Raw genomic sequence first — 26,575 nt, 5'->3', positions numbered from 1 at the left:
TTTCATATAAAATGTTCGATTGATTTACTTGTCTTATTACTACTCATATTTCAAATTATAATTATATTGGAAACTAGATCCTTTTGCTATTGACGCTTGAATTTAAATGTTATAATATCGATAATATAACTGCCTAATATCATTTTTAGTTTTTTAAACTACATAGAAGTTCGGAATATTTATAATGATATGTATGAATTGAACTACAAAAGTAATTAGTTAGGATGTTTAGATAAAAATAATTTCAAAAAAAATAATAGGGACCAAATCTCTATAAAATCTAACACTGACACTAAATAAATTCTAAAAAATATTGTTGTGCCAAGCTTTGGAGCTACTTCACGAATGCTTCTTAATTACGTTGAAGAGCGAACATGTCAAGTTACTTTCTCTGAAAATGCGTCATTATTTCATCTAGAGAAATCGAGAATACTGTAAGCAATTCTGGACCTACATATAAATGACGAATGATACCAATATAATTGAATTCTGTTGAGTAATCATTAATGAAATAGTCCATTGTGAAGATGAATGTTGTTATTAGAAATTCATTTATAAATGTTTAGTTAAGTGAAGGTAAATAGCACTGAAGCTCAAAAGTTCGAATCTGTTTATTTAAAATAGAAGCTCTTACACTTGAGAGCTGCTTGCTAATTTTCTTCACTTAATTTATTAGCCTTCTCACTAGCTCTATCTCTTTTTTATGATAACCTATAACCAAATCTGGAAATTCAAATATACGTTTCTCAACATTTTTTCATATTTTGGAAACCTTTCTCAAAATTGGAGGCATAAAATATGCTCGTTGCAAGTGTCATGCCTCGAATGAAAAAGTCCTTGATCATGCTTTTTTACCAACATGATCATATTTAGAGCAGCAGTTTCAACGTTGTATATTCACAAAAATAAACTTAAGACCTATTCCTGCAATGTCCAGGAGCTGAGTTACCTCAAGATTGTTGTGATGATGAAGTCGTGGTTCATGACTTCAACTATATATTGGTTAACAGTATCCTTACAAAGGCTACTGCTTCGAATGTGAAATAGGTGATTACACTATGTTCCTTAGTATCTTTTTTATTTGAATTTGAATAACACAGCCCCATGGTTGAATACTATACGACGAAATAAGTTTGAGGTTATATTTACAAAACATAAGCTTGTTGTGTACAGACTTTATTTCGTCCCATGAACCAATACATTTTTTTTTTAATTTTGATCTGACGTTATTTCATTATCTTTTTATTATAAGCTTTCTAGTGAAGCTTGGCAATTCATTTTCCATTTAAGTTTATAGGTATGAGTTGTTGAGGTAACTTAGTGTGTAGATTTGCATTCATTCATTGTAACCTTCACTTTTTTATCCACTTGTCTGTTCTATTGAATAATACTAATAGTTTTTCAGGTGCTTCTCTATGGCTATATTCTACTTATCAAACATAGTATTGTCTACAAAGGTTAGAAAAATACCGTATTCTAATATAGGGATGTTTGTGGTGTACAAGAGGTATAAACGAGGTTCTAACCTCGACCTTTTCGGATCATTCTTTCTATTCTATTTTATTCATTTTTTCTTAATGCTATTTTGTTAAACGCAATGAAATTACATTTATTTTGGTTTTTGAATAAAAAAATCCAACAACTTTAACAAATGACAGGTCTGGTTAATATCTTGAAACTGTTTCCTTTTTTGTAGTTTAAAAATCGTTCTAGGGCACCTAGCGTTCTAAAAAATTTTTTTATTCAAAGTGTGAAACACCTTCTGGTCCTCTTAACCAAAAATTATGTTTTGAATTGTTATTGAAAAGTTTTGATTTAAAAGTACTATTTATTTTAATGTTCTTCATTTAGTATTTAATAAAAATTTTGTCATAAAATACTTTTCATTTTCAATCCCTTAAAATAAAAAATACCACTTATCTCTCTGATCGAATATTAAAAAAAATTGTAATGAAATAAGAAAGTTCCAATTAGATAAAGCAAAAGAACATAAAAAATTAACAAAATGAAAATTCAGTCCAGTAGCGTTAAACAGTTTTAAGCTATCAAAAACCAAAATAAATGTAATTTCATTGCGTTTAAGTCCTATGGTTAGTTTCCTCAGAAACATATGGTATATTAAGTCTATTATTTTATGCTCCATTAACGTATCGTCTCGGATTACCTAATTTCTGTCTTATATTAATGTGACTGTGAAAAATCATATGTCTACCTATTTAACTTCTACTCACTATTATATTTCTTAAGATTTATTGTAAACTGACAGTCCTCAACGTCTTACTTAAGCGATTCATATGTCCCTTAGACACTTGAAGCTCCATCAACCTATCAAATTACTTACCCTTCTTTTTGTAATGATGTGACTTTGACAACCATAAATATAATTAATTTTAACTTTTGTATACAGAAGGATTAGTACCTAAGAGAGCATAAACATGCATAGTGTGTTCTATATAGTCTTGACATCCAACGAGAACAGTAGTCAGATTATTGAAACCACTTTATTTATTTCTATTTTATGTTAATAAATAATTTTTCAAAGTTGTGAATGAAGTTAATTAACTGAGTGATGAGTGTAGTCTATTAGTATTGCCTATTGGATTCTATAACCATAATTATTTGGGTTAACTTGTTTATGAAATGAAATATTAGCTAGTTAAATATAAGACGACAATGTTAAAATCATGGTTCATTTATTAAAGCTACAAATCTAAACATACTTTCATCATTTGTTGAAATTACTGCATTTCCATGTAAATTACTTGAAATCAAAGTCTACTATTTAAAAATGTTTACTATATCGATCGAACTTCAAGCCATTTGGGCTCACTGACATTGTAATTACTATATATAAACATCAAATTCCACAAGTTTCGAATACCTTCAATGTTTTAAATGGGGTTTGGATTTATTTATTTTGTATGTTGTATATGCTGTATAGGTACACACAATGGTGATGTTTACAATAACTTAAATATTTGTAAATTTCCAAATAAACATGAGAGTGGCATTTGAAATATTAGAAAAACTTATTTTTCAGAATTCTAAACTTCAACATGTCTATATTCGATTGTTTTTTATTATTGTCACTGAACTTTGTGTTCAAAACTTGAAATTGTAATTTTAAGCACTTGAGCTAAATTTTTTCACACAATTTTCTGCTACCTTACAATTGAATCTTCAATATTTTCTAGAATTAAATCTGATGCAGAAAGTGCCTAATTGAATTAATACAAATTTTAAATGTTGAAAGCTGGCGTTTGAAAGCGTGATGAATAAATTTCCTCAGTATATCACATCTAAATTTTCAAAAAATCGTTATACACACTTAGTTGAGTAAACAAAAGCATTCAATCATAAAGTAAATGAAGTAAGAATAAGAAAATTAATTGGAATTTTGAAATCTTTTCTGATTAAATGAACCGATTTGGAAGTTAAAATGTAGGTCATCAAATAGCGAAAATCTTTTCTTTATAAAAAGAGATAAGAGACGCCCGAGTGCGAACTGAATAGTAAATAACTTGCCCAGTTGCGCATTACAGTATTAAATCTTCAAAATCAATGAATCATTTAACAGTATAGATAAACAACAACTCCTACTGGAGTCTAGCACACAGAGAGGCTAAACTATCAAAAATAGACGGCGACATCTATCAACGGCTCAACGAATTATTTTAACTATTTTAGTGTATTGTTGAAACTATATGTATTTGGCTTCACATATAATTAATAAAATCAACATAATTATAGCAGAACTTGAGATAATTATCATGAGATGAGATATTTGTTTCAATTTAACCAACCGCTAGGATTTAATGGACCACGATGTTGGTGATTTGGACTTTTTCTTAATACATGCTGTTTTATCAGTTTCTTGTTTTGTTGTCTTTACTTTAGTTATTTTTTCATCGTCTGCTTGATCGGTTCATTTAATTGCAATGGAACTTTTTGGGCTGTTTAGCCCTCTGATGAGATGTCTCCAATCACTTTTATACAATGTGAGTTCAACAGCTTTTTGAGCACCTGTCTTTAGCCGTTAAATTGTTTCTGGGTAATGGGGATATGCTATTTAGTATACTTTTGAAATTCGTTAAACTTTGACAGCTAAGCAACCTGGGATGTGGAGAGTACATCATATTACATATTGGAAATTGGAGTAGAAAATATTGAATCATTTTAGTCCAGCAACGGCTAACATTGAAGAAAAAACTTTAGCCGGATGCGAAAATGGTGATAGTTAACTACAGCACTGCCAGAATGCGAACGCATTCAATGGCTTGGATGCTGTAAGTGCTCATTGGCTTGAAAAATGATACGTCAAGCGATTGCAATATGTGCTTAATGTGTCCTGGTAATTGCAGAAAAACGATCAAGATTAAATATTTTGTTAGCATTCAGATTGTTAGTGTCAATTATTTGCTCATAATATCAAAAAGTTTTGATACTTTCCCTGTTAAATCCTTTGGCTCGATTTGAAGACGTTGCTCAGATTGTCGAAGTCTAATCTAGTATTTTTGAAGGCGTGGTATTAAGCCTTTAGTCCAATTTTCTCTGATAAACAATTTTCCCAACATCTGTGATAGTTAACCCAAACTTGTGCTCCTTGAAAAATAATATGTACTCTACTAGAACATTCTCTAATTTGCTGTCTTCTTTTATTAATTTCAAAACACAAGATATTTTGCAAACTTCTGAATAACATTCATCTAAATGTCTTTTTAATGTTGCTTTTAGAATCTTGTGTAATCATACACCCCCATTCCAACCAATATTGTAGATATTGTAGATTTTCTGCTCATATTTGAAATATTTTTGTTTAGTCATCTGTAACAAACTAGAAAAGAACACCAAAATTTAAAGTAAAAACAATGAAATTCGTTATTCGTTAACGACAACTATCCGCGCTGTTTTAAGAGAAATCCAAAATGACTGATGTGTAGTGAGTAGTTTGTTGTAGTTTTAGTCGTTTGGTATTGCCAATTATAAAATCAATAAACCATTAAACTTTTATTTGATGGTGGTCCAACTTAACGAATAGTCCAATATACCAAACCGTCCTTTATATGTACTAAAATTAAAATCACAGAGCAGTAGTCTCTGTTTTTATTCACTTCGTAACTGAAGAGAGAGAAATCGAAATTCTTGTTATAAATTAAGCAAATACACTGATCTGAAGTTTGAAGGTACACTTTTAGATGTAACGTAAAATTATAAGGTAGAAAAGGAAAAAATACCAGAAACAGGTTCAATTAATTCTTCTTCCCTCCTCATTCTAACTTCCCAGGTGTAGAATGATCCAATGTTTCTTCTTTTTTCTGTCCCTTGTAAACACTTTCATTCAATATAAAGTTTTCTTCTTACACCTTTCTTGGAACGCAGTTTATTTCCTTTCTGAAAATATCCATATATCCATATTTATTTACCAATTTCTCTATATTTTGTTCTGGTTTTGTTATTTGTCCTATCTCTTATTCTTTACATTTGTCCCACTTTATTTTCCCCCAATTCCTGTTAGATGTTATTATTATATTGGCTCCCTTTTGTATTATTGTAAAATTTTCAACTCAATTTTGTTATCGTTGTTATAGTGTGTATGTTCATTTTCAGTTCCAGGTGAATATCTTCAAGTCACAGTATCATCTCATTCGGTATAAAGTATATTAGCAAACTTCTGTTAACTAAAGACAAAATCAAAAACCACCAGGCCCATAATTTGCATTTTTATTACTTCTATTCTATTCTGAAATAGCCATGATTATTCGATTTTTGGTATATCTGAAACGATCAGCGAGAATCAAACTCCAAACGAGTCTACGCTCAACCAGAAGGCTTAAACACAGTACACTAAACGAAAACAAAATTAGCAAAAATTGCCTCCATAAAATTTTAAACGTCAGACTATTTTTCGGTTTTTATCGCTTTTTGCGATCCCAAATGGCACAAAATACAACGAAAGGAGATTTGTTGGAAATTTATGATGCTATTTGAAATATTCGAGGGAAAATTTGATTTCAAAAGTTTTATAGAATGGTTTTTAACTCTCGATTTACATAAAGAGATATTTTTCTTTGTCCAAATTCAGAATTCCAGAGTGAAGTTCTATTCGTATCAAACTAAAATATTTATTCATATTAAACTCAGGGTTTCATCTGAACTCCTGTCGACAGTATTATTCTGGTAGACAATAGTACATTTGTAGAGATGGAATGGAGTGAAAGAGTTTTTAAAGCACAACCTTGTTATTTATTTCATTTCAGAATAAGCAAATTTAAATTCTAAAAGCTTCGTCATAAAGATACTACACTCTACCTTACCAACATGGTAACGTATAGACACAATCTATGATTATTATTCAAAAAAGGCTTTGAAGGATAAACATGCTACTTTGAGAAGGCCTATCCCATATTTGGTAAATGCAATTTAGTGAAAATTAGTATTTAGGCACTCTGATGTTTAGATCTCTTAAAAAATCAATATTCAAAGAAAGTCTAAGGTTGGATTGGAATTTCGCACAAGAAATGACTTGAAAACGACTTTCATCTCCACTAGAAAAAATACAACAGATCTATGACTGTCAATTTGAGCGAATCTTCAAACTACAGAAGAGTGCTGCTAGATATTTACTCGGGCTTAATGCAGGGACTTCTTTAAAAATTCTGACTCAATTTCAGAAAGGCCGTTACAAGGCTATCCACTTAGAACGCGGAGCACGACCTTACCTACCTTCTTCTTCAGAATTAGTTACGGGCTAAATATTTTACAATGCAAAGAAATGCACAATCAGTTGCATACTTACCGGAATGTGCCTTCTACTCTGTTGCATAGTGGTTCAATTTTTGCTATGGACCTATTCACTAATTATTACCTATTACTATTACCTATAATTTTGTTACTCATTGTGGTTTTCTTCTGTATATTGGAATTGTATTTTATTTGTAACTTCATTTAGTTATTTTTATGTTTGTTTTTTAGTTTTTACATGCTTTTGTCTATAAGTTGTAACAATTTTTTGACACTAAAGCATTTCTCTCTCTGTAATTTTTATGAGATTATGTTTATTGTTTGAAATATAGAAGTTTTTATACAGCTTTTTAGTGAGTTCTGTCGTTCAATAGTAGCGATTCCTGACCTTCAACTTGGTTTATGGGCTGCTCCATTTAATTGACCATAAATATATTGAAGACGATCCTCGAGAGGAACTTGCATCAACACCAAAAAACATAGCAAAAAATACAGGATATGATTATGCAAGATTGTCGATTAACTGACATATATTCAGTAGAATACTTGAGCATCTCATTAAGTAGTGTGAGCGATATAAGGGCAGAATTTTTGAGACACAGAAAGATCTGGGTAAAACCATTGCTAAGACTGGGCCAAAAATACTTGCTTGCGTGTATCCTAACAATGTTATTAACAATTATTGCAAACAAGAGCTCATCATATTGTCTGATAGTCAGGCAGCTATTAGCTTTTAGTTCCAATGTTATAAGATCACAGTTAATATAGGAACACGTGTACAATTTAGATGAGCTAGACAAACAGAATAAAGCTACTTTCCAATGGGCAATGAAATAGCCGACATATTTGTTTAAGAAGAACCTCAACCCTTCTGTGAAATCGATTCCAAGAGAATAGATGAAGTAATAAAAAAGGTAGGAAAGGTAAAATCAGTTATTGGAACAATCTAGAGGGGTTGGGAGGGCTAAGGATGGAATAGAAAATCTTTGCAGTTAGAACAATACCACATCCTGAACTTTTTAGAAGGAATGGAATTGTTGGATCTTTCCTGAACACTCAGTACCACGCTCCAACAAAAAAAGTCATAGAAGCATATTCGACAGTCTTCCAGATTCTTAATTCATTGATGGAATTCATGAATTAGATTATCATTGAAACAAGTGTAATAAAGTTAATGCCGAATGAATGGAATAATGAAATCTCTTCAAACCAAACAATAAAATTTTTTCTATAGAATGGATACTTATCATACAATGTGGAACTTGCGAGAATTATTAGTCTGTTATATGTTAACGATGTGGTATTGATACAAATTCTAAGACAAAATCCATGATGTTTGGAGATAGAAAAAAAAAAGAAAATGGGAATCAAATTAACTAAAGCCAACGTCAAGATAATAAATGAAAACAAAAATGACTACTGGAATAGAGAGGTTTTAACCTCTCTATTTCAGTAGTCGTTTTTGATTTAATTATTAATTAATTAATTATTATAATGGAACATGTAAGTGGGACAATATAAATAAAAATAAAATGTATAGATATTACAAAAGAAACGATAAATGGATCAATTATAGAAAATAAACAAAAAGCGGATCAATTTGTATCATAAGAGTGAAGACAACATCAACGAGTCCGGAAACACCATTAATATACACCAAAGGGTTAGAAAGAAATACATAAATGAATTAGAAACAATATATAGACAAAAAAAGGAAACAGGAATTGAAAAGAATAACAGAAGACATGAAATGGGTACAAAAGGAACGATATTCCTTATCCCATATCTCAAAAACAGAAAGGCAAAGAGGAGAGTAAGAATAATTAATGATGAGACGGCTACTACAAAATATTAAATGAAAAAACTTTCAATGAAACAGATAAGGAAGGAGAATTAATAAATTTAATTATATTATATATGTAATAAATTCGTATCTTTCATAAAAGTTACAAACTTTTCAAAATAAATTTGTCTCTCGTTATATGCAGGCAGAAAAGATATTGCATTTATCAAGCAGTCGAAATACGGAAAGCAATTTAGCGCTAGTGAAGAGTAGACTAACCTTCAAATCGATCTCACTAAAAGGCATGGCAAACCATGGTAATCCCATCAAGCTCTCCCGGTGGCTACTTTCGATATCGCCGTAATTATCGTTATGTGACCACATCACAACCTAAAAAAACTGAAGTTATACATAGTTCACTTCATAAAAAGTAATATTAAGTTTCGAGGAAATGAGATAATAATTAAACTTTATTTATATTTCGTTGATTGAAGTACAGAATGAATAACCAATTAAAAGTCAGTATTAAGAGGAATTTATTGTACCCTTCATTATCCTGATCCTCCTTTTAAATTTGTATTATTTGATCCAGAAGCTTGGTATACTTGTACTTGGATGGATCTCATTTACTCTAAAATTGGGAGGATTATAATTTACAAATATATTCATCTACCCCTCCCATATAATCTAGCTAACAGATTATTGACATGAAATGACACTCTTGTCAATTGAATACTATTGACAATGTAATAATTACCATAATATTGAATGCACCATATAAAATTTTGACTATTATTGGCAAACAATTAGTGTGAACGAGAGTGGTGCCATCAGAATAGTGAAAAAAAAAACTAGGAGGGTGGAAATCAACCACAGATGCCTAAACTTCAACATCAACGACAACATAAATAATAAGTTATAACGATAAAGAAAAATTGTGGAAGTAATTGACAAGAAGTTAAAAGTACAACTATTATAATATGGCGGGTAAAAAATTTCTACGTATAACATTTAATAACTTCAGTACAATTACCACTAATTAAATTTATCATGTCAACAAAAATTAATCATGTATTGTTTCTCTCCTGATAGTTAAGCTCCGCTTTCATTGATATAGTATACAGTTTAGTATAGTGGTCAAGTACTGATCATCCTGCGAACTGTACCAATGTAAAAATAATTGATGTAGTAGAATACGAGATAATGGCAGAGTAATGAAACATTGCACAACCATTGACCTTCTCCCGTCACCAATGTTTATTCTACTCCTTCCTCGGTTTTTCGACTAATGGAATTAGGTTTGGTATAGTCATGTACACAGTACCTTTTCTAGGCTAGATTGTTTGTTGTGTTTAATAAATTTAATATCTTTGGAATTTACATAGCGTCAACTATACGAACAAATTGTTATCATATTCAGCAACGCCTCAAAGTTTTGTGTTATTCTCAAACCCAGCTTATAATTATCTATGCTCCAGCAAGTTCCTTTAACGGAAGAGCAGATGCTCCGTGTGTATTCCCACTATTTGATCCAATCGCTCGTACAATTTTTTTGTTCGATTCTCTTCCAGCTATGGTCACTTCATAATCGTTAAAGTAGTGAACACCAAAGTGTACGGAGGATGATGAAACACGTCCCATCTAAATTCCTGTAGGAATTTTGTTGTCACGTTCGCAGAGTGAGCTCGAAAAAAACATCTTTTGATAGTAATCCTCGACGCTAGTTCTGTCTTGCGCAGCGCAAATTAATGGTCTCACAGTAAACATGTGAATTGCTTATTTGGCATCGTGGTCAGAAATCACTCAGCAAAGTGCCTTTTCCCAAAAACGGTGTACATGAGTTTCCGAGTTGTCTTAGGCTGCTAACTTTCATTTGGGACGGAATTTGCCTTTAGTTTCTGGGTTTCTCCGAAGATACCCAAGATTCAATTCCTATGACCATACTAGAAAGATTATCATCACCGTCTTCATTGTAGTGTTTTCAAACCTGCAGTGCACTGCCCTTCCGTTGTTTTTTTGTTGTTCAGTAAAATATCGGTTACTCAACACGAGCAAAGTTTTCAAAATTTCAAATTTCAACAATTTCATAAATTAATGATCGTGAGATTTGTATGAATTCCATAGCAAAACCACTCCTTGTCAGTATATGGTTTCACATAAGCTTCCCTTCAATTACGTAAATCAGTATCAAAGATGGGCGTCCACATCGTTTGTCATCGTGCACTTGATCATGATCTTTATTAAACTATCTGACCCATCTTCTAATCATTGAATCACTCACAGTATTTTCTCCGTAAACCTTGCAGATTTGTTAATAAAATTCAATGGGTTAAATTTTCTTTGTATTGCTAGAAAAATCACAATAGATATGATTGCATAAGCAGCGGCATCATGAAGTAGCAATACAAAGAACATGACCGCAGCAGCAAACTGAAATTGGTGTACATTTCTTCTGCTTGAGCCATAGTAATTGCCATGCATGATCGAAACTGTCGTTGGTAGAAATACATACGTAACTTATATTGTGGATATACATAATATATCAAAGTTATCTTACGGCAATTAAGTAGTTGTTCGTTTGGGCATATTTGAAAATTAACTCTATTCTCTTGGAACTTCTCTTTTGCTGTTAATGGATTGTTTTTATTTAGAGTTGAATGCAAATGGGAACGAGGGCCGTTTTTTTTCAATCTCTGATCGCTCAGAGGCTACGCGAGCAGAAGAAAACAGGAATGCGCTTTAGACGCAGTACACATTCCGCAATTGTTGCCAATCAGGCGTCAGTCGGCGTTGTGCTCCAGCCGCGCAAACACGTCCGCCATCATTGTTGCTCCTGGTAAGTGTGAATTGCGAAATGGGATTCGTTTCCGACAGGCTGAAGGCCAAAGTGCTGCAGAAATCCATCTAGAATGAGAATAAATGATAGAGTGGTGCGTGAAAGGTGTCGAAAGGTTGAAGATGGCCGTAATGTTGTGCATGATGAAGGGGTCCAAGAACGCAATCTGACGTTTCAAATGACCTGATTCGACGAGTAGATAGAACGATTAAAGAAAATCGCAGATTCGCCATTACTACTTTCTTTGAAGAGGGTATTGAGAGGCTTGTCCACAGATATGACAAATGTCTCAATCCCTTCGGTGATTGGCCTACTACAAATTGTAGTTGAAATTATTTTTCCATTGGATTGATTGATTCAATATTGAGATACTGACTGAAAATATTATCTGATTAATGGTTAGCTTCATCAAGCGAATTACTCTACATTTCTAGCGCATATTTCAAAGAGAAGATAATATTTGAATACATAAATGAGAAAACAATATTTTATGTTCCGAACTTACATTTCACTTTAATTTCTTCCAAGCTTCAGGTTATTTATGCAATTTTTACTATGTTTTCTTTTATGCGAGACTAAATTTGAAAAATATTCACAATACATTTTGGATAAATTATTTTATTACAATTTACTAAATTCAATATAATTTTTTTGGATTCTTGTGACTTCAATCTCATTTTTAATTATAATTTATTCAGATTCCTAAACCTTGGGTTTATCCAAAAGCATATTAAAAATATATTACAAAACGTTACCAGTTAATTAATATTTATTTGACTCATTAATATCCTCACCTGTATAACTTCAAATTTTTTCTCATCATTGCAACTACCACTTTTTAGCCTTTCGTGGAGATCTTTCAGTTTGTTGATAAACTCGTCACTTTGAAGATTAATATTAGCGAAAGAAAAATAAACGCCCGTAATATTTACATTTTGGAGAGCTTCGCTGGTAGAGATAAGCTCGAAGTTGTTGGAGTTAGAGTTGGTGTTCACAGAGTCGCATTTTATTAGCTTTTTACCGAAGAGACGGTCGTGCCATTTGGTTTTTTCCATTATGCAGAATTAGAGATCGCTAATGGCTTAAAGCATTAACTAAACGGCATCGTTGAAAAGCTGAAACGAAAGACAGAACGTTAGATAAATATGATATATATCTGAGTGTCCGCCGGGAAGGTATACTACTTTGTTTAGCCGCAATTTTGTTAAACATTAGTGTTGACAATACATATTTGGTGTTTGTGAAGTAGAGACGTGGCAATTTTATTATAGAAAAATATTCGGTGAGCCAACGTGTTTTAATTGTTAAAACATTTTATCAAAATCAATCATCGATTACTGTGACGATGAGATAGTTCTGTGAAAAAACATTACTGCTGCTCAAGAAAGTGTTCAAAACAATCCATCAACCTCAATTCGACGCCGTGTTCAGGAGCTTGGTCTTCAAAGAACAGGTTTGGCTCCAATTTTGTACAAGGATTTGCATTTGTTTCCATTTAAAACTAAGTTGACACTAGGGCTTTTTCCAAAAGACCATTTGCGCCGACATACATATGCCAATAGGATGTTACAGTGACGAGGCACATTTTCATTTGAATGTAAATGAACAGAATAATTGGTTCTGGGCAATGGAAAACCCTCAAATTATTCATGAGTCACCTTTGCATCCATCCAATGACAGTTTGGTGTGCAATTTGGTAAGGAGGAATCATTGGACCTTACTTCTTTAAAACTGAAAACGGGGAACGATATCGTGATATGATTGAAAATTTTTTAACGCCTCTACTGCATGCTTTAGGCTTGATTAACATGTGGTATCAACAAGACGGTATCACATTGCACACAGTCAGGATTACAATGGAATTACTGCGATACCTCTTTCCACAAGTTATTTCAAGAAATGGTGATGTTGATTGGCCTCCACGATCGCCTGATTTGACTATACCGGACATCTCTTTGTGGGGATATCTGAAAAGCAAATTTTATGCAAACAAACCAGAAACGCTGGAGCAACTGAAACAAAATATTCGGCTAACAGAGGCGGACATTTATCTAATATTGTATTCTATACATAATTACCGATATTAAATAAAACATTTATCAATATAAGATCGGTATTTGTTATTATAGAACAAACGATTTAGATATATAAAATATACATTAGAATACGAGGGAGGTTTCATAAAACAGTAACTTTCCAATGAAAAGTGAGTAGGAGGTGAAGAAATTTATAGTGGACTCCTTAAACTTTGAAGGCTCTTCGACATGGGAAGGAGGCGGAATGGAATGAGACACCTATGGAGAATATTGATCACCTGATTATGAATACGTATAGACCAGTAGGGGATCTACCAGCAGGCTGAGTAGGCTTTACCCTAGGGCGGATTACAAGAGGAGTCAAATTTTAACCTGCAAAGTTTCATATCAGTTTACAAGATCGGAAATAATTATTATTGAAAAGATGAGTTTCGATGGTCAGCATAAGAAAATTTTGAATATTTTGAAGAAAAGGAGATAAAATGAAGCGTGTAGAAAAAGAAAACAGAAAAGAATATTCAATGGAAAAATCCAGTTAATACGTTTCTAATTGTCTCATATCTGAGTTACCAAGAGACCGATGAGGAATTTTTTTTTCTTATATAATTGAGTAAGTTTTTACCATGGGCTCTAGCCTTCCTGGAAAATGGAGCACTTTGAAAGCTACTAACTTTCAGTTCGTATTGTTCTTATTGTGTACATCAGCAAAGAATTATTTAGGTGAGAGTGGTTTGAAAAGAATGGAGGGCTATTTACTATCGACTTAAGTGAAGAAGCTCCTAACGCTTAAGCCATTTTATGCATACAGTCAGACCTAGTCAACAATTTTTCGTACAATATAATTTTAATGCTTTTAAACTGTGAATCGTATGCATCAAGTGGAGCATAAGTGTTGAGTATAGTTTTTAAAACAAACCTTACCTTACTTTGAAAGTAGTACATGATTCAAGTTTGCTTAAAATAATGTCTTTCAAAAATTCTTTGCAGCGGGAAAAATTTAGTTTAAATAATTGTGAACTTAGGTATCAAATTTTAGAGGTCAGTAAAGGCAGCAAAAGATGAATAGCCTACAGGTGGCCAATCTGTAAATTTTCCACGGGTTTAGACGCATTAAGAAATGTAGAAGAGATCGTGGAGTCTTCATGGGAGTGTATCAGCAGAGATTTACAGAGAGATAGAGAGAAATGCTTTTTTTAAAAAAAATTGTTACAATTTGTAGACAAAAGTTGTAAAAACTAAAAGACAAACAAAAAAATAAGTAAATAAAGATAATACAAATGAAATAAAATTTCAATATACAGAATAAAACCGTGACTAAATTATAGGTATTAGTTATAGGTAATAATTAGTAAATAACTCTATAGCAAAAATTAAAGCAGTATGCAGCATATTCAGAATTAAATTATTATAGAATAGAATTCGTTTACAGAGTAGAAAGCGCTTTGAAGTAACTATGCCCTCAAGTATTACAGAATGCGGGAAAAGATGATATCGATTTAATTTCAATTGTGAAGTAATTGTGCGTTTTTTTGCATTTTAAAATATTGAACCCTTAACTAATTATAAATGTGGATTAGGTAGATAAAGGTCGTGCCCCGCGTTCTTTAGTGGATAGCCGTGCAACAATCTTTATGAAATTGGAGAAGCGTGCTTACGAATTAGGTAAACGGAATCAAAGATGAATAAGGAAGGAAGAGTCAGAATTTTTAATCATTTAAAGAAGTACTTGCAGTGAGCCTTGCTGTTAAGTCCGAGTAAATATCTAACAAATCTCTTTTATAGTTTGAATATTTGCTCAAATTGAGATGCACCACATTTACCCCAGAAGGGAAGAGCATACCGGAGATGCGACTCAATAAGGACATAATAGACTGTTGAGGAGGTGGATAAATTCAGTTCTTTGGAAACTGATCTCGGCGCAAAACAGGAGGAGGTAATATGTAACTCCCATTTCAAGGAATTGTCCACAACAAGCCCTAAAAATTTTACAGATTCGTCGATGGTGGGTTATTGAATATAAAAGCGTGCAAGTATTTTTATAGGATAAAACTACAGTTTTAGAAACATTGAGACATAGAAGGTTAGAAGCGTACCATAATTTAAGGGTGATGAGGTCACTAGATATAGTACTATGAAGTGACGTGAGATTAGGGCTGCTCCAAGAGAAACTGTTGTCTAGATAACCGATGTTGTTTATAAACAAAAGAAACAAAATATGGCCTAGTACTGAGCCTTGGGGCACTTCACATTCTATTGGTATGATATCACTTAAACCATGCAAGAGGTGTTCCCCTGAAGCAGTAGTACTGCAATTTGTTAATTAAAATATTGTGATTAACACAGTCAAAAGCCATAAAAAATCACAAAAAGTTGTTGCACTGGAGTGATGGATGTTTTGGCTGTAGTACACATTATTAAGGAGGGAGAATATCATTTGTGCATTTGTTACTTAAGACCCCAAATTGATGGATAGTAATTAAAGTGGTAAGGTGATATAACTCGAAAACATTTTTTATGTAAGCATATCAGTTCCAGGTGAGTATTTATTATTGATGTCATTAATTGTACTGCGAAACTCTGCTAAAACTACGGGTATAAAGAAGAAACTGTGTAAGTTAGCATTAGCATCAGGGAGATATGAAATCGGATTATGAGAAAGAGTTATAGAGTTTGATAAATTTTTGGCTACATTCACAAAGTAATTATTGAGGTCATTAGGTGAAGTAGAGATTATGCTCGATGAAGAAGGCTTATATCATTCACAATGGACCATGTCTCTTCAGCAACATTACAAGAACTGGCGAGTCTCCTATTATAATAAATATCTTTGGAAGCTTTTGTTGTCTCATGATACATTTTTCTGTATAGTTTCACGTAATTTGTGAAGATGACACTATCCGAGAATCTCTTTAGGTGAGATGAATTTCGCATGATCTTTGCAGATATACGTAAACTTTCAGTGAACCAGGGTTTATTTTGCTTATTTTTCATTCGCTTTAGAGGAAAAGAATTGGACGATTAATTAGTGATTTTGTGAATCTAGAAAATACAAAGTCCACTTCACCAGAGAGCATGTTCCAGTTAGTTTTTTGACAACTATGCTTGAAGTTTTGAAAATTTTTTTCCGAAAAGATACGGCATAATTTGCCAGAAGCATTTTTAGTATTGGATTTTACCGAAAATTTTGTTATCACTGGTTCATGACCGGAGAGACCTGAATTAAAGACAGTACAGTCGGTGGATTCTGGATTATATGATAACACGACATAGTCTATAGTACTGGAACTGGTCTTAGTTATTCTGGTTGGTGCCATTATATGCATGACCATACCAAAAATTGATTGAAGACATTCTTGACCAGGTGGAACTGGAATACTGGAATAGTCAATATTGAGCGTCATGTTTTCTGTAAATACAAACAAAACAGAGGTCAAAAGTCTTGGTTTAGACGATAGAAAATTCTAATATTTTCTCAGATATTATATCATTGAAGTGTATTATTTCGAAAAAGTCGTTGTTTGTGGACATGATCATAGTACCTACATAAGATAAATTAGTTCTATTGAATCTTGCTACTGTATTATAGTTTTTGACAAGAACAGACTCATTATTGTTTAGCCAATGTTCAGGGATGGCAACAATCTCTGGAAAATGAAACTCATCTAGAAAAAAATACAGTTCATCTGTTTTATGTCTTAGGGATTGAATATTAATAGGAAAGTTGATTTCTACCCGATTAATGTGAAATGTTAATCATTCACATATTTCCTTGATATGTATGCCAAATAATACCAAAATCGAATAATTTTTACTTGTTGCAGTTTGTACGTGTGTATGTTTTGTAGATCAATTAGGTGGAGAAACATATTTTCTCTTTTTTTAGAATGATCATATTCACTTGATAACCATTCATAGAAATAAATTCAAATGTTTCCCTACTCTAAAAAACAATAGTTTATTCGCATAGAAGTCTTTTATTTTATTGCATTTTTACAAATTATAATCAGAATTTTTTTAATATTAAAACTTCTATTTTATGTCAAAGCCTGTTTAATACAAAATAGTTGAGATGGAAATAATTTTTCAGGAGCAATCCGATACTACCTTTGATCCACATGATGTAAGTTTATATGTCATAGTAGTCTGTATAGTAAGCATGGAGCTATAAGTCAGTTTCATTTCTAAAATGCGAAAACAAACACGTTATTTTATTTTGCGTAAATAACGTCAAACGAAAACATCCACATTCATCCAGTTCCCTTAATAATGAAGACTATCAACAATACAAAAAAAACAGCGTTGTTCGGGAAAAAGCAATATCATCTTTCTTAATCTACAACTATATATAAATGGAATGCTGTTTTCAACGACGGGTGTAAATTCCAATGGATTTCTGGAATTTTGAAATGAAAATTCTTTGTACGGTTTCATATTTTATGCGTCTTTTCTGATATTCCAGCCTCCTCTATATTTTAAAAAATCTATATTTCAATCCACAGAAATGGAATGTTTTCACAATGAAATAACAATGCAGTAGAATAACAACCTTGTTCTCTGAAATCAATGATATGGCTCTGGCGACCAAAAATTGTCACAGGTACCTAAGTACAGGAGGTAAATAGGTATGTATCCGAAAACGGAAAAATTAATGTTTTCACTGAATATATTCAAAAACATCCCTAAATCAGATTTTCATATATTAGATAAACTTTGGGAATACCTAAGTGTAGCGGAATCAGATAAATGGAATTTCTAGAAAATCGTAATCATCGTTAGAGCTCTTAACACTTTTGGGGTATATGAAATATTGTTTCTACAGTTGTTTCAGTTACTACAATATTTTGGAGTGAAATAGTTATTTGTATGCCAAGGACTGAAAGTGCTACTTTGTTGAACGAGTCTGAAAATTTCGTGACGAGCGAAGCGAGGCGAGCAACACACGAATTCAACAAAGTAGTATTTCAACCGCGGTGTATACAACATTTTTTATACGACGCATAAGAATGTAACAAGAATTCTATTATATTTCCTCTGGATAAAGTTTTTGAGTTTTTTGCAGTGTACCCTTTGCTTCAGGAAATTGATGAGTTTGGATATTTGTTGATATGAATATCTTGTTTAATTGCGAGAGAATTATCGAGAATGTAGACCATAAAGTAGAACTTTTCCAGAATAAGATTTTTTTGAAAAATAAACGAGCATTACGTTTCCCGTTGGGTTTTCCGCCTTTTTCTGGTGACACCACTTCATAAAGAGCTCGTACTGTTTTTCGTACCTTGCACGAGATTTATCCGGCAACGAATTAAGGCCGCATTGCTTTCGTCGGTGAGATCAGGTGGCGTGGATTCGAGTAACTCTTCATCGCTGATGTTTTCTTTTCCATCATCATTCATTGTTATTCAATAATTTAGACAAAACTTCGGATAAAACAAATAATTTCAGAAAATTGTAAATTTAAGGTTATGCAAAATCATCGAAGTGAAACTGTCAACATTGAAGTGGCTAGAGTGACATTTAAACTGTAACTTTCACTACATAGAACACTCAAAACGCAACTTTCGGTATGTAAATGGATACAGAACGAACAACTTTCAGATGGCGTCGTCTAAAAAAATTGTTATAGTCTATTTTTCTGAATAAGAGAGTAATAAAACCTACTTACTAATCCATAACTAAAATAAATGAACACAAGTTAACTGTACAGAAAAACAGTAACAGGTTTTGTCTTGTAAAAATTATGAGTGCTTCATAATTTTATTATTCTCTCATTCACAAGTGTGTGTTTGTGTGCGTGTGTTGACATTTGGCTTCAGAAATAATAGTTCTCAGCCACAAAATTTCAATATAACTTCTGCTTTAGTAGTACCTCTAAAACTGGTTAGGTTAGGTTGTTGTATTTGTATGAATTTGTGCATTTTTGTAAATTTAGTTGTGAGTTTACATTTACCAATCTCAAAGTTGCATACATCAATATTCCCTCTATCACAAAGTTCTCTGGCCGAATTTACTACACCAAAAGGCCATCTACCTGTTATCTGGCCGGATTTACTACCGCCCGTAACAATTACCAAAAAGATATCGATTGCCCCTGATGATGGGCTGTAAATCATCATGATGATGAGTTGTAAATCTACACTCTTGGGTGGTAACAATTTATGCTACATGAAACGTTTAGTTTATTTACTCAAAAAACATTTTTTAAATTCTAACTACAAACATGGGGAATACCTTTAATTTTTCATGTTATCAAGAATGTCAAACTAACAATAATTTTTGTTTTTTTTAATGTGATGTTTAAGATACTTGGAAAGTTTGTATTTGTATGGAAAGAGTAGTTTGTAGTATGAAATGTTCACACCATAAGTTTAATGGAAACTTATACAGCAGATTTTTACTTACGCCAGAAGTATGGTTTCTGAATTTCTTCAAGTATTGACACATTGCTTCATACCTCTTCCTCGATTTTTCTGACATTTTGAACAACTACTCTAATTGAATTCTATTTTATATTATTAGCCTTTTTTCTAAATTTTCATCACGTGATTTTTTGTTTAATTAATACATTTATCATTACTTCATACCTGCATCGGTTATTACTTCATTATGTTTAAATCAAAATATTTTGAAAACGGTATACAGTATTGAGTTTTATTAAGAGTTCCTTTTTGGTTTAATATTAAGTGATGTTTAGGTTCACTTGAAATATTGCTTAATAAATCAAATATTGAAAAACTTATGTTCAATACTACTTGGTGCGAATTGTGTAACCAGCACCCTCAATGAGAGTCAGACTTAAAAACTAATTCATTGAATATATCAGCTCACAAAACATATTCGTAAAAAATGTTACTAGTAATTACCGCAAAATCGTGAAAAATGTGTATGTGTAAATTTTTTTAATGAGCAAATCTCAAATATTTATCAGTCTTCTATCTATCCTAGAGAAGGGATCACCTTTTTTGAAACACCCTGTACAGGCAGCACATTATTTATCCTGTTTCTCGAATAAAATGTCCTATTTCACATTGTCTAATGCTTCCCTCAATATACAAAATTGCACCAGTCAACATTCATTTAAGAAACTACTAGCAATATTTCTATAAAAAATTTGTATACAGGAAATGATTTCAATTAAAATTATTTGATATTTGACATTGTTTTGGGTGAATTTATTGCAAGTTAATGATTTTGTTCAAAGAAAATATAATTAAATATCTGTAGAGGCTTATAATATGAAACTGAATTGAAAAGTATTGGAAAATGTGAAATTACAGAAAATGTTGAGAGATGCAAAACCGGAAATTCAACGAACTGCTTTTGACTTTCAGATAGCATTCAGAAGTACGTTGTAATTGGCGACTATATTCCACTATTCCAAGCTTTATAATTATAATGAACTAAAATGATGACTGGAGTAGTCTACTTGAAATTTTCAAATAATTCAGTTTCAATGCAACTTCACAAAGGTACCTTTGAATTTTTCTGTGTAATATTAGAATGACACTACAATTAACTAAATCACTATTTTCAAAATATCGCATTTTCCTGAAAATAAAGAGCTGTTATTATCACCAGAGAAATAGATTATGAACTTTTTTGTCAACAGAAAGGGTTTTTTTTTTATTTTGCATATGAAAGGGGATAAAACAAAAATAACTATCCCTTTTCGAATTACTACTTGGTTAAACCAAAATAGAAAGAGACCGCATGTGCTGAATTCGCGCGTCTGTGGTCACGTGTGCGGAGTTAAGTCACGTCCGCGACAGTTATTGCTTAGTTACAACAGTATTTTCGTTATCATAACAGGGACTAACTTAAAACATGCGTACTAAAGTGATCTGTTAGTAAACACGCTGAAGTCAGCGATTCGAATTTTAAATGAAATTGTTTCTACAACGACCGATCGTACACGGCCCATTACACCATAAAAAAAATCAACTAAAGTTTTAGACCCTGGTACACTCTCCCTACAGATCAGATCTCGCTATGAACTGCTCAAAGACGTTTCTAAAGATCGTTGATTTCCTTCAGACATGGATGTTCCGGATACGCTGCAAACGGCTTTAGGACCAACAGATAATTTTATACCAAGAAGGTATACGGAATCTTGAAGCTCGCCAGACCCAGTGAATTAATAAGAGTGGATTCTATATTGAAAAATAATTTAACTCTTGTACGCCCAATATAGTTTAATGAAATTTTAGGACGACAAGTAATTTTTGATTCACCCTCGTTCATAATCAATTACCTCATCTATCCTAAGATGTTAAAGTGTTATGATTCAATTAAAAAAAAAATGGGCCAATTTATTCTTGTTTTGTATTACATGCTTTGCTTTAAGCCTTTGTTTTGTGGTTAAATTGTTGTAACATTTTTCTTTATTATCCCACTTTTTTTGTTTTACTGATTCTGTCACATTCTTTCCCATTCTTAATTATCATTGATTAGTGGCCACACAATTCTAATTGTTGTGTTTCCATAGTTTTCAGTTGATTTTATTTCTATTTCTTCTTTTATCTCTTTGAGTAACACCTCTTTTTTATTAAATAACACCACCTTAGACGTCGTTGAATCTGCCCTTCCCTTCTGGGGTACGTGTGGTGCGTCTCAATTTGATTGAATCTTCAAACTACAAAAGAGAGTTGTTAGATATCTACTCGGACTTAATAGCAGAGCTCACAGCACTTCTTTAAAAGATTAAAAATTCTGATTCTTCATTCCTTATTCATCTTTGAATCTGTTTGCCCAATTCGTCCAAAAACCCGCATGTCCAAATTCAGAAAGATTGTTGCACAGCTATCCACTTAGGAACGCGTAGAATAACCTTTACCTACTCCACGTTCAGAATTAGTTGAGGGCTCAATATTTTACAATGCAAAAAAATGCACAATCACCTGCCAATTGAAATCAAATCGATATCATCTTTTCCCGCGTTTCGCAATAATTTGAGGGCATATTTACTGGAAAGTGCCTTCTACTCTGTAAATGACTTCTATTCTAATAATAATATTCAATTCCGGGCATGCTACATACTGATTTAGTTTTTGCTATGGATTTATAGACTAATTATTATCTATTACTATTACCTATAATTTTGTTACTCATTGTGATTTTCTTCTGTATATTGAAATTTTATTCTATTTGTATTTTCATTTAGTTATTTGTTTGTTTTTTAGTTTTTACAAGGTTTTATCTACAAATGGTAACAATATTTTGACAATAAAGCATTTCTCTCTCTCTCTCTCTCTCTCTCTCTCTCTCTCTCTCTTTATGACTGTACAACTTGTATTTTGTCATGAGTGAGTGTCCCAAGTATGGGTTTGTTATTGATTTTTAGAGAGTGACATATTTTTTTTGATATTTCTTTCTTTCATATAAGTATACTCGACACACATTCCACTATTTTCCATAACAGTTGAAAAATCTGTGGTTGCTACCTGTGTTAACAAACCCATTACAAAAAAGCATGATGCTCAATATCAATGATTTTCCAATTGGATCATTTGGAAGAAGAAATTTTGAAGAAACGATATAATATAGTATTGCTTCTGCAATCAAGTTCTAATTATTTGTATACGGTTAAAAATAGCAAAGAGATATTGCTCGAATAGATTTTCATACAAAAAAAAATCGTTTAGTTGATAATGGAATTTGTATATTTACTTCACTTATTATTTATAATTAATTAGCATGAATAAATACAGATGAAAGGATTAACGTAAAAATGATTTTGTACAATTATGCACGATTCTATATTCCTTTGGCTGCTTTTAATGATTTCTAATAATTTTCAAGGAATCGAGATCGATTATTAATTACTAATAAGAGATGTTTCTATTTTTCTTTGATAATAAGAGATGTTTCTATTTTTCTTTGATAATGGAATGCAAAAGGAATAGGAATGCTTAAATAGAAATCGATTTATGAGAATTGAATTCAGTTTTGCAGCAAGCGATTCAAAATTTTCTTTCGATTTACGTAAATCCTAATAGATATTGTGCCACTATCCTTTTGCTGGGGATAATAGGATGAGAAGCAGTGTATTCAACTGTATGGTATACGAGGATGGTCCCAGAAGTACCTGGCCTGACCTAGAGATGGCGGTAGTTGCTTAAAAAATACCACAGTATTAGATAATACACAATCTATAACTTATGTATTTCAAGTTTGAAGACACCACGTTGTTTAGTATTTGGCAGCTATTCATAGTGAACGTTTTCAGTGAATACAACACAAATTAGCCCAACCAATATAAAAGCTGAACTGAATTCTACTCTGGGTGATACTGCTCCTTCTTTATCAAGTTTAAACGAGGCAGTACGACCTGCGAAGACCAGTATCGAAATGGTCGACCAAATGATTTGAACACTCCAGAAATTTTAAAGAAAATCCAAAGCGGTACTTGATGATCGTCGACTGAAATCGAGTGTTTGGTAATGTTTCACAAAAATAAAGACGAATTTTTGAGCAGTTTTATAAATCAATAAATTAAAGTTTCAGCTTCCAACTCATGCATCCTATTCGCCAGACTTAGTACCCTCGGATTATTTTATGTTCCAGGACTTGAAAAAATGGCTCGGTGGTCAAAGTTTTTCCAACATTGAAGAGGTGATGTCGAGAGTTAATGGCTATTCTGAGGAGCTCAACGATTCTTATTATAAAAAGGGTATCAAACTTTCTGAACATCGCTGGGAAAAATGTATGGAACTAAAAAGCGATTACGTTAAAAATCAATATGTTTTTGTTTTTTCTTTGTTGGGCCACGTACTTTCGCCTTTTTTGGTTTACCTAATACCAATTTAAATCATCTCTATTGCCATTTTAGAAACAACTCTGCAAGAGAAATCAGCTAATAGAAGGAAAACAAAACAGTTGCAAATAAAAATATTCATCACTTTATAGTTTATTTTCTGTGTATCATAGATTATTATTTCATAAAGAAATGGTATGAAATATAAAAAACTATCGCTTCATAGAAATATTTGAGCCAATCAATTTCTGAACGCCACTGTGCGTTTAATCGTTTTTCACATAAATTCCGATTTAACTGCAAAACTTTGTCTAAGAGGCATTTTTAACAAAATGAGATGGACAATGTATAGATAGATTGGTTCATTAAAATCATATTATTAAGCCCTAATTAGATATCAGATTGTGATTTTAATAGGATTTGATATAATTTATTTGAATAATAGATGTTATGTACTTCCCAGTCAGCTATATAGTTTTAGTTTAAATTTCCACACATGTATTTATTTTCTGTTTTTTCTCGCGACATTCTTTGTTACGCTGTAAAAATATCCCCACATTTGATGACAGGACGTACTTAACATAAACATCTTTTATGTATTTACCTAAGAAATGTCGGAATTGCCCAAACACAGCAACTAACACCAGTCACAAAAAAGTAATCGAAACACGTGCGAAAGAAGAATACTAACAGAGACAAATAAAAAAGGAACAAGGCGAGATGACTTTCACCTTCGTCGAAAGTTCACGCTGGAGCGTCGATTATTCCGAATCGATAACTACGGGGGCGTCGCGACGTCAGAACTTATACTGAATTTAAATTTCAACTCATGAAACGTTAGAGGCAGTTACGCCGTATTGCGCCACATGCGCCGCGTAACAAACAGAAAAGAGGATGGTGGTGTGGGTAGGGCAAAAATATAAATTATTATACTGGTCAAAGCAGATGTTCCACTCAATGTAAAGAATAAAAACGATGAAAAGAGATTTAATACTTTGTGTTTAGTGTTTAGTAATAATTCCAAAAGATGTGAGTCAAACAGTATTTTTTTAAACCAGTCTCAATTTAAAAAATAGAATTTTTGCCTTAAATCTTGGTACCATTGGTTTTTTTAGGATGAGTGAAATAATAGATTATGAAAGTCATTGTAATGTGGAAAAAAATTGAAGAGTAAATGAAAATAGTAATACCATAAAGTGTAGGCGTTGTAATTTTTATCCCTTTGACCTCGAACTCAATGTCAAGCTATTTTCAAAATTAGATAATTGCGTATGAAGCAATGGAAAAGTTAAATATATAAAATAAATGGGACTAAGATAAGGGAAGGTCTATGACAGGGACATGATAACTCAAGGTTTAATTTATAGAAATTATCATACTGTCTTGCATATGGGGACGACCTGGTACTCATGGTAAGATCCGGGAAAAAAATTGAGACTGTATTTAAATTATTGGAAGAGAAGGCAAAAAAAATGGCCTAGTGTTCCACCTGAAAAAAAGTACATGGGGAACGAAAACAATTAGAAAATCTAAATACTAGGAAAATCGATATTAATATAAATTGTAATGAAAATAATTGCTGCTAGAATAAATAAAGTGGAACAAATCGAATATTTGAGAGTCGCTGTCTCAAATAAAGGAGACGGAGAAAGGGAAATAGAGAAAAGAATAGCAAAAGTCAGTAAAGCAACACAAACGGTATTAAAAATGTTAAAATCGGTAAATGTATCACGACCAGTTTAAATAAGAATGTATCAAATATATTTAGCAACAACCAAGATACTTCATTAATTGAATATAAAATATTACTTACTTACAATTGTTTTATAGTCTTCTTCTTGAAGTGCATATTCCCAATTTGTCTTTGAATTAAATAATATAAGAAAATTTTTTTTTAAACAAACACAAATGTGAGTCTAAATAAAACGAAATGTATTTGAAATAAATGAACATAGAACATCAATGTGTTTAAAGCACAAATTGAAGCTCATGGATCCCAAACATTTATCTGGTATTTAGGGGTATGCGGAAAACGTAACTGTGCTCGACGCACAGATCTTAAAAAAGATAATTTGGAAAGATGGACTTAAAGCAAGTGCTCAATTGGGTGTTCAAATTGTGTAATTGGAAAGCGACTATGACCAACTTCTTTCTACATTTCTGTACCTACATGTTCATAATATACTTTTTCAACTTTGTCATCATCAGCATCTCTTATTTGAATCATTATAAAAGATCAACTGGATCGAGTTTTACGTCAAAAAATTTATTTTTTATGCATTTCAAGTAAAGTGAATTTTATTCATTGTTTCTGTATGAAACACAAGTCAATAAAGAACGAGACTCTCCTCTTTTACAATAAAGCTCTCAATATGGAACCGGATCAATGACTAGATTAGATGGTGTGAAAAAAGAATGGCTCTTATAGT

The 26,575-nt window shown here is 32.1% G+C and overlaps 1 protein-coding gene across 2 annotated transcripts in view; it reads right to left on the bottom strand.

The window, feature by feature from the left end:
* The window catches only part of LOC130443928 (nucleoredoxin-like), a 68,706-nt gene extending 43,749 nt beyond the window's left edge, over positions 1-24,957 (bottom strand). The window contains exons 1-3 of one of the 2 annotated variants that reach the window (XM_056778826.1): positions 24,751-24,957; positions 12,155-12,475; positions 8,804-8,914 (exon numbers count right to left, since the gene is read on the bottom strand). In XM_056778826.1, coding sequence (XP_056634804.1) covers positions 8,804-8,914; positions 12,155-12,415 — 372 coding nt within the window. In that variant the 5' untranslated portion in view covers positions 12,416-12,475; positions 24,751-24,957. Of the gene's footprint in view, positions 1-8,803; positions 8,915-12,154; positions 12,476-24,750 lie in introns of those variants that run through there. The other variant, XM_056778827.1, reaches the window with a different exon arrangement.
* Positions 24,958-26,575: the final 1,618 nt, after the last annotated feature.

Source organism: Diorhabda sublineata, chromosome 5, assembly GCF_026230105.1.
Source record: "Diorhabda sublineata isolate icDioSubl1.1 chromosome 5, icDioSubl1.1, whole genome shotgun sequence".
NCBI lineage: Eukaryota > Metazoa > Arthropoda > Insecta > Coleoptera > Chrysomelidae > Diorhabda > Diorhabda sublineata.
Note: the sequence above shows the minus strand (reverse complement) of the source record. Positions and strands in the feature narration are given on the sequence as shown.